The sequence below is a fragment of the Xyrauchen texanus genome, chromosome 50 (assembly GCF_025860055.1).
Source record: "Xyrauchen texanus isolate HMW12.3.18 chromosome 50, RBS_HiC_50CHRs, whole genome shotgun sequence".
NCBI classification, from domain to species: domain Eukaryota; kingdom Metazoa; phylum Chordata; class Actinopteri; order Cypriniformes; family Catostomidae; genus Xyrauchen; species Xyrauchen texanus.
The window spans coordinates 18,372,761-18,387,014 of NC_068325.1; the positions used below are offsets into that span (position 1 = coordinate 18,372,761).

The window sequence follows — 14,254 nt, forward strand, 5'->3', positions numbered from 1 at the left end:
TGTGAACATAAACTTTTCTAGGTACGCAAGAGTGACTCTGTACATTGCATTCCAAAATTCGACAGATGGCAATTGATAGCGCACCGCAAGAAAAAAATGTATTCTCAGTGTTGCCACAAGGGGAGCTATAGTGGGCATTAGCGTAAACTGTGTTCTTTGAGGGTCAGATTTCTCTTTGAGATTTTCACAAAAACGTTTGGTAAATTTTGTCCAAAAAATCTGTTAGATATATTATACGCAAGTAAATCATCGTAAACGCTTCTAGCTACACAAGTGAGATTTTGCGCATTGTTTAGTTCTGAATTTCATCTGAATGCAATGCATTGCTTTCTCAGTGTTGCATTGGTGTAAACTGTCTTAATTTATGGTCCGTGTTTGTATTTTTTTATTTTGAGGTTTTCGCAAAATGGCAGGTTCTTAATAGTAAATATTGCGAAAACATCTGGAGATTGTTGTTTGAATATATTTCATGCCCAAATAAACTTAAAGTTTTTTTATTGTTGTTGTTTTTACTTTATTGCATTCTGAAATTCGTCAGATGGCAATTCATAGCAAGAACAAATTGTGTTCCCAGTGTTGCTGCAAGGTGGCGCTATAGTGGGTTAGAGTGTAAACTGTTTTCTTTTAGGTATTCTTTTCAGTTGTCTCTGAGATTTTCGTGAAAGTTTTTGGTAAATGTTCATCCATCAGGCCCGAAACATACTCTGCGTAAGTATGTAAATGCACATGCGTCTAGCGCGAGCTTGCTATTGTGCATTATTTTGTTCTGAAATGTGTCAGACCACAATTGATAACGCAACGCAAGTACTTGCTGAATTCTCAGCCTTACTGCAAATAGTACTATAGTAAACCCATCAGGCATAAAACATACTCTATGCAAGTGCACCAATGCAAACACTTTGTTATGCAAACTCAGTTTCGTGCATGGTTGCGTTCTGAGATGTTTCAGGTTGTAATTAATAATGCAATTAATACTGTTACATTCTCGGATTTCGCTAAAGTGGGCATTAGCGTAAACTGTCTTCTTTTAGGGTCAGTTTTCTCTTTTATGTCAAAATGGCATGACTGCCGTCATGGCACAGCAACAGTTTAAAGAGAATCTTACTAAACAAATTAAGGTAAACCTAGCTAGCTGAGTAACAACATATCCTGTTTAATTGCTTAGATTTTTGAAGGTATCTCTATCGCCCACTTGAGTACTGAGGCTTGTCATCGCAAGAGCAACTCAAAAACGCACTAAGTATGTTCAGTCGGACTGCACACATTGTCAAGCATTCAGATTTGCATACTTTTGTAAAGTATGTTTCTTTATTGTATGATATAGTAGGAGTCATTTTAGCATGTAAAAAAAGTGTCTTGGCAATTGATCGTTTAAGTTAATTTTGCATTCTCTGAGAGAAAGAAAGCGGACGTTGGTTTGTAATTCATTCAGGTACAGTGGACCAACCGAGGGGCATCTGTCTGCACTGTTGGCCAAGAGGATTTTTGCTCAAAATTAAAGATTGATTCTTTCAGATTGTGTCTAAGTTTAATCATAGTGGCAAAATTGATTCATGAAATTTATGACTGAGTTTGACTTTGCAGATGGCTCAGGAAAAATAAAGAAATCTCTTGATTTTTTTTTTCTTTGTATCTTTCTTTTATTAGGAGCTTTAGAAAGTTATGAAAATCATTTTTGCTGATATCTTTCAGCTTGTAAAAATGCCTTCAAAGAACGTAAAATCTTGTGTTCAGACACTACAGAATTATAGCACATTGCAAATTATACCACAGACACAATCAAATTAGCTTGCTAGAGAGATATTAAACAAATCCTATATTATTTCACCTTTTGCGGCTACGAATGTTCAACGAATAATACATTTCTGTATCTTGGGATTCAGCTAGAGCTGTTTTTTTTTTCCACAAAGGATGTTGGGATAGATTCTACAGTCTTATGCAGTCATAGGGTCATGTTGTCTCTTTGCCTGTTATTGATGCTTCTAAAAAGAGGCACACAAATTGCTCTGTTTGCCCTGAGAATTCTGGCCCGGGGTTGAGTCGACCTGTAAAGTCGTTACCATGGCAACATCTCCCTCAGAGCTTGATGAAGGCCTGTCAGCACAGTGAATGAAATTTTAACTGTAATGGCTTATAGTGCAGAAATGGAACAAACATAATTTATTTTCCGCATATGGTTGGAATCTTTTCACAGTCTGCAGTAGGGAACCGTGAGGATAAAATTTGTACAATGTTTTATGAACCGTAATAATAATCTCGACACCAATTTTTTATGTTACTTTGTTTTTTGTTTTTTTGAGAACGAGTACAAGTACTGATACTTTTTGGTCCTTGCCGAAACCAATACCTGTCTCTCCCTTCCACCCTGTTGAATTCCATATCAACAGTTTATTACATTTTTTTCATCAAAATGGTGTCTAAATAAGTGAATTAATTAAAACTTTAAGCAAATTAAAATGAACACTTCATTAAAACATAATATTGTATTATTTTGATCAAATGAAGTGCTTTTATACAGAACCTCACAGTGCAAATCAAAATATAACACGAGTTGTTTTGTCCAATAAAAGTGCTGCATAACAGAGCATCAACGATGTGAGCTATTGCTTAAATATAATACAAGTACTATTTATATATTATATTTAGTATATATAATATATATTTAGTAGTAGTAGTAGTATTAGTAATACAGTGAATATTACATAACTGTACAGTAGTGAAATAATTTTGTCATACTGTTTTCCATTTAAATTGAGCTTTTATTTTGGCAGAAGCTTTTATTTTTAAGCCCTTTCCGTTTCTGTGTGTTTTTGACGGTAGCTTCTCACCTCCAGAAAAGCAGGTCGCAATGCGACCCAATGTGATTATTAAACCGCAAAAGGATGCAATTTAATTAAATAAATATGTAGTCTGTATGTGCTGCACACATACAAATTGAAGCGTGCAGCACATGCAAACTGTATATGTTTATCTCATTAAATCACAGCCTTTGCGGTTTAATAATCTACTAGGACATAACGTGATATTAATTTGTGCGCTGAATGTTTATGGAATGACATTCGTACGTCAGATGTAAAGTTTGGTATCGGAGGATTTTTTCCAAGCGCGTACACGAGTTACATGTACATGAGTGCGGTATCGGACCAGGTATTGTTATCAGGAGATCCATAGTTTTAGGTGTTATTGAAGTACCTTTTGCTCTTTCAAATAAATTACTATAAACTATTAAGTATAGTAATAAAGTATTTAATGTAGACGAAGTTACTTAATTTTTTAAGTTACTCTTTGCTTAAAGCTTAGCTTTGTTTCATACTTAAAGTGTATAAAGTAAAATGTATATTCTGTTACTTTTAAATCAAGATGAAACGGCATTCACTACGCATTTAACTTTTGTAAAAAAAACTATAATAATTTTCGAGTTGGGCTGAGGTTTACAGTTATAGGAAACAATGAAGAAAAATGTCTAGTTTTCATTTATTACAGAATATTCAACCGGGAAATCAATTTAGTTTGGTATTTGATTGTAGTGACGATCATATTATTGGTTAATATTTTTCGCCACTTGCAGGCTTTGTTACATCAGCACAAATCTTGTTTTGCAGGCAGAGAAAGTTACTGTATTTTGATAAAGGTTACGAAAGCAAACCTTTTTCTTTAGAATAATGCACACTGACTAATAGTGCACAGTAAGACCTGGGAAATTAAACTGAGAAAGAAAATAGTCTATTTTGATTTTAAGTTGACAATGTCCGAAAACTTCAGAAGCTGTGTATGGAGGTACAAAATGTTCTGAGAACAGGTACATTCATACAAACACTTGGTTAAGCCATTAACTGATGAGGCAGTAAGCTGCTGCCTTAGCTTCCGGAAATCTCATTGTCAAGAAAATCTCATTTTATAAAAAAAATAAATGCTATTTAAATTACATGAATTATTTGGCTCATTTTAAGTAATAATAGTTTGCACTGTTTGTTTTATAGGAGTATCGGCACCAGTAAAGTGACTATTCTTGGATATGGGCTGCTCACCACAGATGCACGACCCCTGCAGGAGGCTCTGAACAAACAACGTTTCGGCATTGTTGTAGTGGATGAATCCCATTACCTGAAGTCCCGTAATGCAGCTCGTAGTAAAATACTAGTGCCAATCATCCAGAATGCCAAGCGTGCCATCCTTCTAACTGGCACCCCGGCGCTGGGCAGACCAGAGGAGGTACTGCTTCCTCCAAATCTGTTTGTCATTTACTTTGATTTATTAAGCCATTTGGTAATATGCAGCATGGTTCTGTTTGAACAAAACCAGGAGGAGATCCTGTCATTAGCTGAAATATATCCCACCCTACACTCATCGCTCATGTCACCCAAAATTACCATTGCGATAATATCATAAACTAAAAGTTTTGATAAGTTCCCCCCTGAATGTTATTACCAAGTTATTAAAATCATTTATTTTACCATTGTACACACTGTAAAATCCTCCGATTATCAAATTATCCTCACATAGAGTTCTTGTTCCTGTGCAACAGATTAGTTACACTGCGAATAAACATCTATAGTCATTCTTATTTCTTTCGTAAAGTGACAGCTCAAAATTTGTCACACTGTTAATATCTGGCTGGTCTAATGACCCGCTTGCAGTTAAATTAAATTAATCAATCAAATAAGAGAACATTTTCAACGTTTATCCTTTAATACGGTCTGGCCCAGTAATTTGACACCGGTGTCGTCTCCATCATTTGCGGATAAGCTGATTTTTCATCCTGTTTCAGGTGGGTTTCTTCATCTTGTTCTGTTTGCCTCGATATTACGCTGGTGTGGATGTTTATATAACCCAGTGACCCTTAGCAAGATGGCTGAATATCGGTGCCAAGAGGTGACATTGGTAAAAAGGAGAGGATTTAAGTGATTTTCCGAGTCAGAGCTCTGAATGAGAAGTGAGGACGTCTCTTTCTCTCTTTCTATGGTCTCAAAAGCACAGCGTTCATCTCTGCTGTTATTACTCTTGTGCAAGCTACAGATATTACTGGCACACCTGGACAAGCCTTTTCCCTCTTTTTCAGCCTCTGCCCCTATATTTTACACCTTCTTTACTTTTTATATCACTAATATCTTTCAATCTAACACTCTGCCATATAAGTTTAAGACCACTATGTAAGGCGTTGGCAAGTAAACTGAACAAATTCTCTCTAATTTTTGTGACCGGACAGGCAAAGGAACTCTGGAGAAACTTTGCCGTAGACAGCATGTTTAATATGACGCAAGTGAAAATTAGGCTACAGCAATATGTTGTACTGTTGTGTACCCATGTGTTGATTGTGGGCCATTGATTGAAAATACGTCTTTCTACTAATGTCCCCTTGGGGAAAGAACATAGTTAAACTCTCGTAGACCTTAGTCAGGATGAGCGTTACATTTAATTTGATGCAAGAATGATGGTACAACAATATGTCGAACAGTTGTGATTGTTCATGAAACTTTGAAAAACATGAGACATGAAAAAGCATCTTTCTACTATATTCCAGCGGACAAAAATCTTTGGAAAACATAGCTGCTAAACTCAAGCTGAACGAATGTAACAGAATTAATTTGTGTAAATCATTCTACTACTATGAATGGTTTTACAAGCTATTTACACAGTAGTTCGTTATTCTTCTTAGAATGGATTTATGAACTAACTACTGTGTAAATCGTTCGTAAAACCATTTTTACAAATGTTTTTAGATTTTTTTTTTATCCCAATGCGCTGTAAGTCCTCATGGTGGCATAGTGATTCTCCTCAATCAGGGTGGCGAAGGACGAATCTCAGTTGCCTCCATGTCTGAGACCGTCAATCCGCACAACGGAGACATAGTGCGTGTGGAGGCTTCATGCTATTCTCTATGGCATCCACGCACAATTCTACACGCACCCCACTGAGAGTGAGAACCACATTTGACTCTACCCTCCCTAACAACTGACCCAATTTGGTTGCTTAGGAGACCTGGCTGGAGTCACTCAGCACGCACTGAATTCAAACAACTGTGGAAATCGTTTGTAAAAACCATTCTTAAAGTAGAACGAATTACTGTGTAAATTGTTCGTAAAACCATTATTATAATTTTTTATCTCCCAATTTGGAATGCCCAATTCCCACTACTTAGTAGGTCCTCTTAGTGGTGCGGTTACTCACCTCAATTTGGGTGGCGGAGGACAAGTCTCCGTTGCTTCCACTTCTGAGACTGTCAATTCGCGCACCTTATCACGTGGCTCGCTGTGCAGGGCTCCAGACTTCAAAAATGACTAAGAGCCATTGGCTTCTAAACTGAAACATCAAGTAGCCAAATGGATGTTTTTAGTCGCCAAATCACAGAATTGCTCGATTTAGATTGCTGTTCAGAGACAAGATAGAAAGCAGAAGAAAAGGAAGACAGCTGATAACCCAATAATCTGAGGTTTAATAAACCGTATATAGTTGAGAAGATAAGTTTGCATTCCCTTTTGTCTCATAAATGTTCACTCCCCTTTCATAATTTATACAAGTTTAAGAGATCAAATATATTTATTTTTAATACTGCTGTTCAAAATCTACATAACAGATAATAACAGTTAGTATTTATATAGTAGTTTGTTGTCTTCATGAGCATCAATGAATGCGTGCACCTTGTGTAATGTGTCAAAAGCTTGATCTCATATACATATATATATATATACACACACACACACACACACACACACACAGTATATACATTTTTTACAATATTGCATTAGTCTTTTACTGTTACCAGGTGGCCCAGACACAGAGACTACAAGAGTGCAAATTGAATGAAATCCCATACGTGGTTTATTGTACTACTCCATTCCCAATCAGTAATTACAGGAGAAAAAAAGTGGTACACAGTACGGGACTTTTAATTATAAAGAGGCCAGAAATACACATGGGAATATTATTTTTAAATCTCTGCACTCCCAATTGTGAGCTCACTGATGGCTGATTCGCTGAGAAAGTGAATCTGATTCAAACTGCTAACCTGAGCTCCTGAGTTCAAACCCTTAGTTCTTTTCAAGTGAAAAAGATCCAGTTCAAAAGAGTAATTTGGTTACTACTCTCTAGGCTGGGTTTGTTGTTGCGTGCAGTCCAGCGAGCTCATCAGAAACAGAATGGGTGAAAAGCGGCACAGGACACAATGGCACACACTCTATAGATATATGATATCTGATGAAACCGCATATGAACGCACACAACCTGACAGTCGCCAATGGCTACTAGATTTTAAATTATAGTCACAATAAATTATTTTTGGTTGACCATTTTAGTCACAGTCTGGAGCCCTGCTGTGCATGACACCGTGGAGAGTCACAGCACGTGGAGGCTCATGCTACTCTCTGCGATCTAAGCACAAATTTCAACGTGCCACATTGAGAGCAAGAACCCCAAATCACGACCACAAGGAGGTTACCTCATGTGACTCTACCCTCTCTAGCAACCGGCCAATTTGGTAATCGAATTACCGTGTAAATCGTTCTTAAAAAACATTCTTACTGGTAGAACGAATTACCGTGTAAATCGTTCGTAAAACCATTCTTTCTGGTAGAACAAATTACCGTGTAAATCGTTCATAAAACCATTCTTACAACGGACAGATGGAAGAACAACAGCGTGCCGAGAACCACTTCGATGGCGTGTCTGGGGCCAGCGAGCTCCTCTCTCTCTCTTGCCGCTGTCGTAGTCCCTTTTATACCAAGCTAACTACATTTGGAAACAGGTGTTAGGTTATTATCTGGCTCAGGTGTATGCACCATTACCGCTTTCTCTCCGGACGAAGGCTCAACCACGCGAACAAACTACTGTATAAATCATTTGTAAAACCATTCCTAATGTAGAACGAATTACTGTAAATTATTCGTAAAACCATTCTTACGAGCAGAACAGATTCCTCATTATAATGTTCGTAAAAGCATTGTGGTGCAGAACAAATTTCTCTTAACTAATTTCTTGTTAATTGTTTGTTCTTACATAAACTGTCATTTTAAATAGGTTTAAATAGTGTATTATTTTTTTTACAAACTATTAACACAAATTCGTTCTGCTTGTGTTTCATGAATGAGGCCCATAAAATGGACTTTAGTTCCACTCTTAGCAGCCTCGATTTTGTTCACACTAAATTAAATATGAAGGTCTCAAACCTCCATTGCTACCCCTGTTTTAAAAATAAAACTCTGGACTTTACAATAGACACTGTGTTTCTTAATTCATCAAAATAATCTCTGTTTGGTTTATACAAAGGGAACATAACGTGCACTTTGAGACATGCTCTTAGAGGAAACACATTTGCATTTTATGAACTTAATACCTGATTTAATCAGCAGAGTATTCGCTTCACACCTGCTATAAACAGAAATCTGCTGACGGATTATTAGTAAACTCTTTCATGATTGCATACAAGGTTACAAACTTGTAAAAATGTTCATCCAAGTTGTTATTTTTTCCCATTTGGGAGTTGTAAAGTTATATGTGCAGCTATGTTTTTCTTGTGAACATTGTTTGATATGTTTTGACATCTCTCAGTCTTTCTCTCTCTAAATCTGTCGTTCAGCTTTTCATGCAAATCGATGCCCTGTATCCACGGAGGTTTGGAACCTGGAGCGACTACGCCAAAAAATACTGCAATGCGCATTACAAGTGAGAATCTTAACTTTTGTCAAATGAATATGCAATATAGTATTCAAATGACACATTGACCAAAAGCACCATTAATGCTGACCAGTTTATTTTGACACATGATCCAATAGAAAGCTAAGCCTTGATTCATTTAATTAGAAAAAGTACAACTAGTTTTGTACTAACGCTACTGTAGATGCTGTTTTATTGTTTTGACAGCCTTTTTAACTTTAGTTATTTAGATTGTAAAGATTCAGAGTTAGTTCAGACATGAATTATGTTATGAAGTTGTATGTGACACTTCAAAACATCTGAGAGTTATTTTGTTCTTTTCAAATCTACAGCAGAGAAATGAAATGTGCATCACACTTGGGTCTCCGAGTACAAATTAATTTATCATGTTGAAAACACTGCCACACACAAGCACACACTGATTCACACTTCTGTCAATCACTCCGATTGCTGCTGCTGCTGCTGGTAAATATAGAATATTCCTAATGAAATCTTACATACACACGCACACGCACGCGCGTTCAGGATTGATAAGGTCATATTAACATGATAAAACTTTAATGTTTAAGACAAATTAGGTGAAGATGCATTTACAAATATGTACCATGGTAACCATAGTTACTACTGTAATTGCATTGCAATAAACAAGCATGCTAGCCAACACTGTGATTACAAAAATAAATAAAATGACAGAATATCGGATAGAAACCAAAGTGACGTTTTGTGTCTTGTTTAGGTATTTTGGTGCCAGACGTCAATGGGATTGTCGCGGCGCGTCTCATTTGGATGAGTTACACCAGCGCCTCAATGAAATCATGATTCGTAGACTTAAGAATCAAGTGCTAACTCAACTGCCACCCAAAGTACGTCAACGAATTCCCTTTGACTTACCCAAAGATGCAGCCAAGGTATGCAAGCTCCACTTCTTTCTCTATTTCTCTTTTGCTTTCTTTCTATTACATTTTAAATTCATTGTAATATTAAAGTTCTCCAGAACAACTCCAGAGCGCAACAGTGCCTGCCACTTTTTCAGCCGTCTGGGTTCCGGAAGTATTTTCCCCATTCATTTCTTCCATAGAAACAAACCAACCAGCTCCGAAGTGAATCACAACATCACAAACTTTGTTTTGAGGATATAAAGGATTACAAGGCTGTGCACTCACAGTCTTTCATGAGGGCACAAACTACAATCCCATGAAGCATTGCGAATTATGTCATTGAATAATAAAACATGATTGTTTATCATAAGTATAGAAACAATATATTTTACGTTTATTGCAAAATATCCCAATATGTACAAATAAATAAGTAGTTTAAGGGTGAAGGGAGCCCGACTCGATTACATCATTCACAGTGTGTCATGGGAGCACACGGTCGCTCCGAGGCACATTTTGCAGGTTTCGTTGGCCGCGGTTCTCTGATTGGTGGTTTTTCTCTGCTGTACCATGGGTAATCTAGTTTACAATTAATTCCGCTATCAAACATGATTTTCAAACAATGAAGTTGAAACAACGCAGACGGCTGGCTTCGACAGAAGCATATACAATCAATGAACAACCTCATGGCTCACGGTAGGGACGTCTTTACATTTTTATAAGTTATCGTTGAAAATCAGTTCGTCTATGGGATAAATTAATGGGATTTTTCTTCCGGAATCAGACTGTTGCTCTCTTGCTAATATCAATCATTTTAAATTAATAGTTTTGTGTATTTATTTATTTATTTTTTTAATATTATTCAGTTTGTCATTTGCAATGCTTCATGGGATTTTAGTTAATTCCCTTGTTAAAGACGTTAAATATACAGTCTTGTATAGGGATGCACCGATGTATCGGCCAAACATCGTTATCGGGCGATATTCGCCTTGTTGACTGACATTGGCCTATCGGCAAATATGATGTCATTCACCGATGGCAGTGGCCGATGTTTATCTGTTTATATGTCTTGTTTATTTGCGGTCGACTTGGAGAACAGTTGCCTACCCAGCTGTAGTTTCAAAGAAGATCAAACAGGTGGAAATATAATACCAACCACTGCCACTGGCTGGACACGACTCTGGCATGACGTAAGAGGGCAACGGATGCCGTGCGCACTTGTGGGTTGTTTTCAAATAAGTGCAAGAAAATTTTTGGTGGTTTGGGAGTATTTTACTGTCTGGTCTGTGATTTAGTGAAAAATTCTGGTGTATAGCAGGCTAAAAAGGCTCTTGAAAAAGTAATTTTTCACAAAAAGAAACGTTGTTTCATAAATTTGTACGATTGAATTTGTGCTCATTCAAAGATAGTGTGATGCAGGGCTGAAAGACTTAAAAACAGCTCATTTATTTTTTATAATGAAGATTTCTTTGTTTCACTGGCACAAAAGGGGATTAAATAACTGCAAAAACAAAATAAACAAAAAACATTTAAATCGGCATTGGCCAAATTGTTATTTTAAACATCGGTATCGGTATCGGCCCAGAATTTCACAATCGGTGCATCCCTAGTCTTGTACCTTTTTGTCCAATTTTCAAATACTTTTTGGCTTCAAATCAAAGTTTGTAAAGCTGTGATTTACCCAGAGGTTGTTGGATTGGTTCATGGCTTTAAACTCATTTATGAAGGATTTTATTAATTCCTTTTTTGGGGGGTGGGGGGGGAAATGAATGGGAAAACGATTTCCGGAACCAAGATGGCTTAACAAGTGGGTGGGAACTGTTGCGCTTTATAGACACAATGATAAGAAAAAATTAATTCTTTAAAATTATATCAAATAAATGAATAATTAAATAAACTATTAATAATTCAAAAGAACAACAATATTGATTTCATAAAGAACAGGCAAAATAACAAGAAACTGCTTATCAATTGTATTCATTAGTTTATGTAGCGAATGGCATATTAGGCAGCTATTGTGTCTGCTGTATTGTCCTCTCCAAGCAGCTATTCACTATATTCTCTCTCTCTTTCTCTCTCTCTCTCTCTTAGACTTTTCCAATCGCTTGTTCTGAACTAAGAGAACAAAAGTGGTTAAATATAGTGATTTACCCCAGTATAACTGCACCATACCTGTTGCTAGGCAATAGTATGCGATTAACACAAATTATCATTTCATCTCGCTTGTCTCTGATCATTCTCTTTTATTTCCCTATCATCTTTTTTCCTTTGGCAACTGAACGAGCTGACAGTGTGTAATTCTGAGAAAAATGAACGTTACTAATCATCACATTCTGTTCCGAACCGTCGTGTTTAGCACGGCTCTGCTTATAATTGCTGTGTCGTCTAAAGACATCAGAAGTGGTAAAAATGTGTTTTGCCTTTTTACGTATATATATATATATATATATATATATATATATATATATATATGGACATTTATGCTTTTGCTTTGAAATGGCTTGAACGGGTAATTTTTCTAATCAGAGGAACTATCATTTCAACAAAACAGCCATCATAGCCAAGTATGTTCCAAATATTTAATGTAAGGGCTAATATCGGACTTGTTGGTCCAGCACATCCCACAGATGCTCAATTAGATTGAGATCAGGGGAATTTGGAGGCCAGGGCAACACCTTGAACACTTCATCATGTTCCTCAAACCATTCCTGAACAGTGTGGCAGGGCACATTATCCTGCTGAAAAAGGCCACTGCCATCAGGGACTACCATTGCCATGAAGGGGTGTACCTGGTCTGCAACTATGTTTAGGTAGGTGGCACGTGTCAAATTGACATCCACATGAATGACCGGACTCAGGGTTTCCCAGCAGAACATTGCCCAGAGCATCACACTCCCTTCATCGGACTACCTTCTTTCCACAGTGCATCCTGGTACCATCATTAACATTTTCTGTGACTTGTGCCACAGTAGACCTTTTGTCGGTTTGGACCAGACGGTGGAAAAGTTTACTGTGGATAAGTCTTAATGGTCGATTAGTCAACTAATCATCAAACAACAAACTATTCAATTAGTCTAGTATTTTGAGGTACTAGAGGTGCTTACGTTTAAATAAGTCTTAATGCTCTCTCAGATTCGCAAAACTAATCTAATAGCTCGCTCTTTATTATAGATGAGTCACAGTGTAGATTAGTCTATCATTTTTATTTTTATATAAAAAAGGTCCAATCCGGGTTAGGTGAGCCCAGCCTAACTGTATAAGGTTTCCTTGACCAATTTGTCTTTCAGGCAATCCAATGACTAGTCATATATGAAGTACTTAATTTTGACCAACCTTACTATTTATGAAATGTAATGACCAAATGCAAAAAGCACATTAAAATCATTACGATATCCACAATGTTGCATTTTTTTTCATCGCAAGCAAAATTCTCGCAAATGTACCGTCAATATCCGATAAATTGCCCAGACCTACTTTCCACCTCTCTTTCTCTCATGATTATTTTGTCTGTCTCTCTCTCTCTCTCTCTCTCTCTCTCTCTCTCTCCCTCTCTCTCCCCAAGTAATGAGTGTGTGGGCAGGATTGCTTGTACAGCACATTTTGAGTGTGTGTGTGTGTCAGATTTCTGAAACACAAAGAGCAGCTCACCTGCTGTAGGAGCTCATAAATCATCTTCTGTCAGCACACACAAGCTCACAGCACACACATGCACACTCGTATACACACACACACGCGCACACACACACACACACGTTGGACCAGTGGACAGATGTTCAGCTTTCAACCTAACCCAGATTTTTCTGGATACCGTTTAAAATGAATTACCCATGTTATAACAAACATTTGGGCAAAGCAAACACAGACCCTGCTAACTTGTGCAGATATTACATTTCGTTTGCTAGCTTTCCAAAGGCTGACGCTTACGTCCATACTTATAAACACTTAATTATTCAGCCCTTTATCAGCCCTAGACGGTATTTATACAAACTGTACATTTTAATCCTTTAATACTCTTACTGTTATTGCATTATTGGATGTGTTTTTGTTTTTGGCACCATTCTGAGTAAATTCTAGAGACTGTTGTGCGTGAAAATCCCAGAAATACTCAAACCAGCCCGTCTGACACCAACAATCATCCATGTGATTATCTAAACAGTCAATCGTATGGCAGAAGTGCATAAAATCAAGCAGATACGGGTCAGGAGCTTCAGTTAATGTTCACATCAACCATCAGGATGGAGAAAAAAACATGATCTCCGTGATTTCGACCGTGGCATGATTGTTGGTGTCAGACGGGCTGGTTTGAGTATTTCTGGGATTTTCACACACAACAGTCTCTAGAATTTACTCCGAATGGTGCCAAAAACAAAAACACATCCAGTGAGCGGCAGTTCTGTGGACTGAAATGTCTTGATGAGAGAGGTCAACAGAGAATGGGCAGACTGGTTTGAACTGATAAAGTCTACAGTAACTCAGATAACCGCTCTGTACAATTGTGGTGAGAAGAACATCATGGTACCACAGTAGTACCATTGGACTTGATAATTGTTTTTCTTTTGAACGTGGTACCATGGTAACACTACCATGATAGTACAGTTTTTTGGACATGTTCCAAAATAATACTATTATTTTGGACATGGTACCATATTTGTTTGGGCATTTCCTTGGTAATACCATGTTTTATTTATTTATTTATTTATTTATTTATTTTTAGCATGGTACCATGGTAA

General features: G+C 37.1%; 1 protein-coding gene across 1 annotated transcript in view; it reads left to right on the top strand.

Moving 5' to 3' along the window:
- Positions 1-14,254, top strand: part of zranb3 (zinc finger, RAN-binding domain containing 3) — a 68,661-nt gene that overhangs the window by 15,073 nt on the left and 39,334 nt on the right. The window contains exons 5-7 of the mRNA XM_052124306.1: positions 3,981-4,212; positions 8,573-8,658; positions 9,386-9,557. Coding sequence (XP_051980266.1) covers positions 3,981-4,212; positions 8,573-8,658; positions 9,386-9,557 — 490 coding nt within the window. The remainder of the gene's footprint in view (positions 1-3,980; positions 4,213-8,572; positions 8,659-9,385; positions 9,558-14,254) is intronic.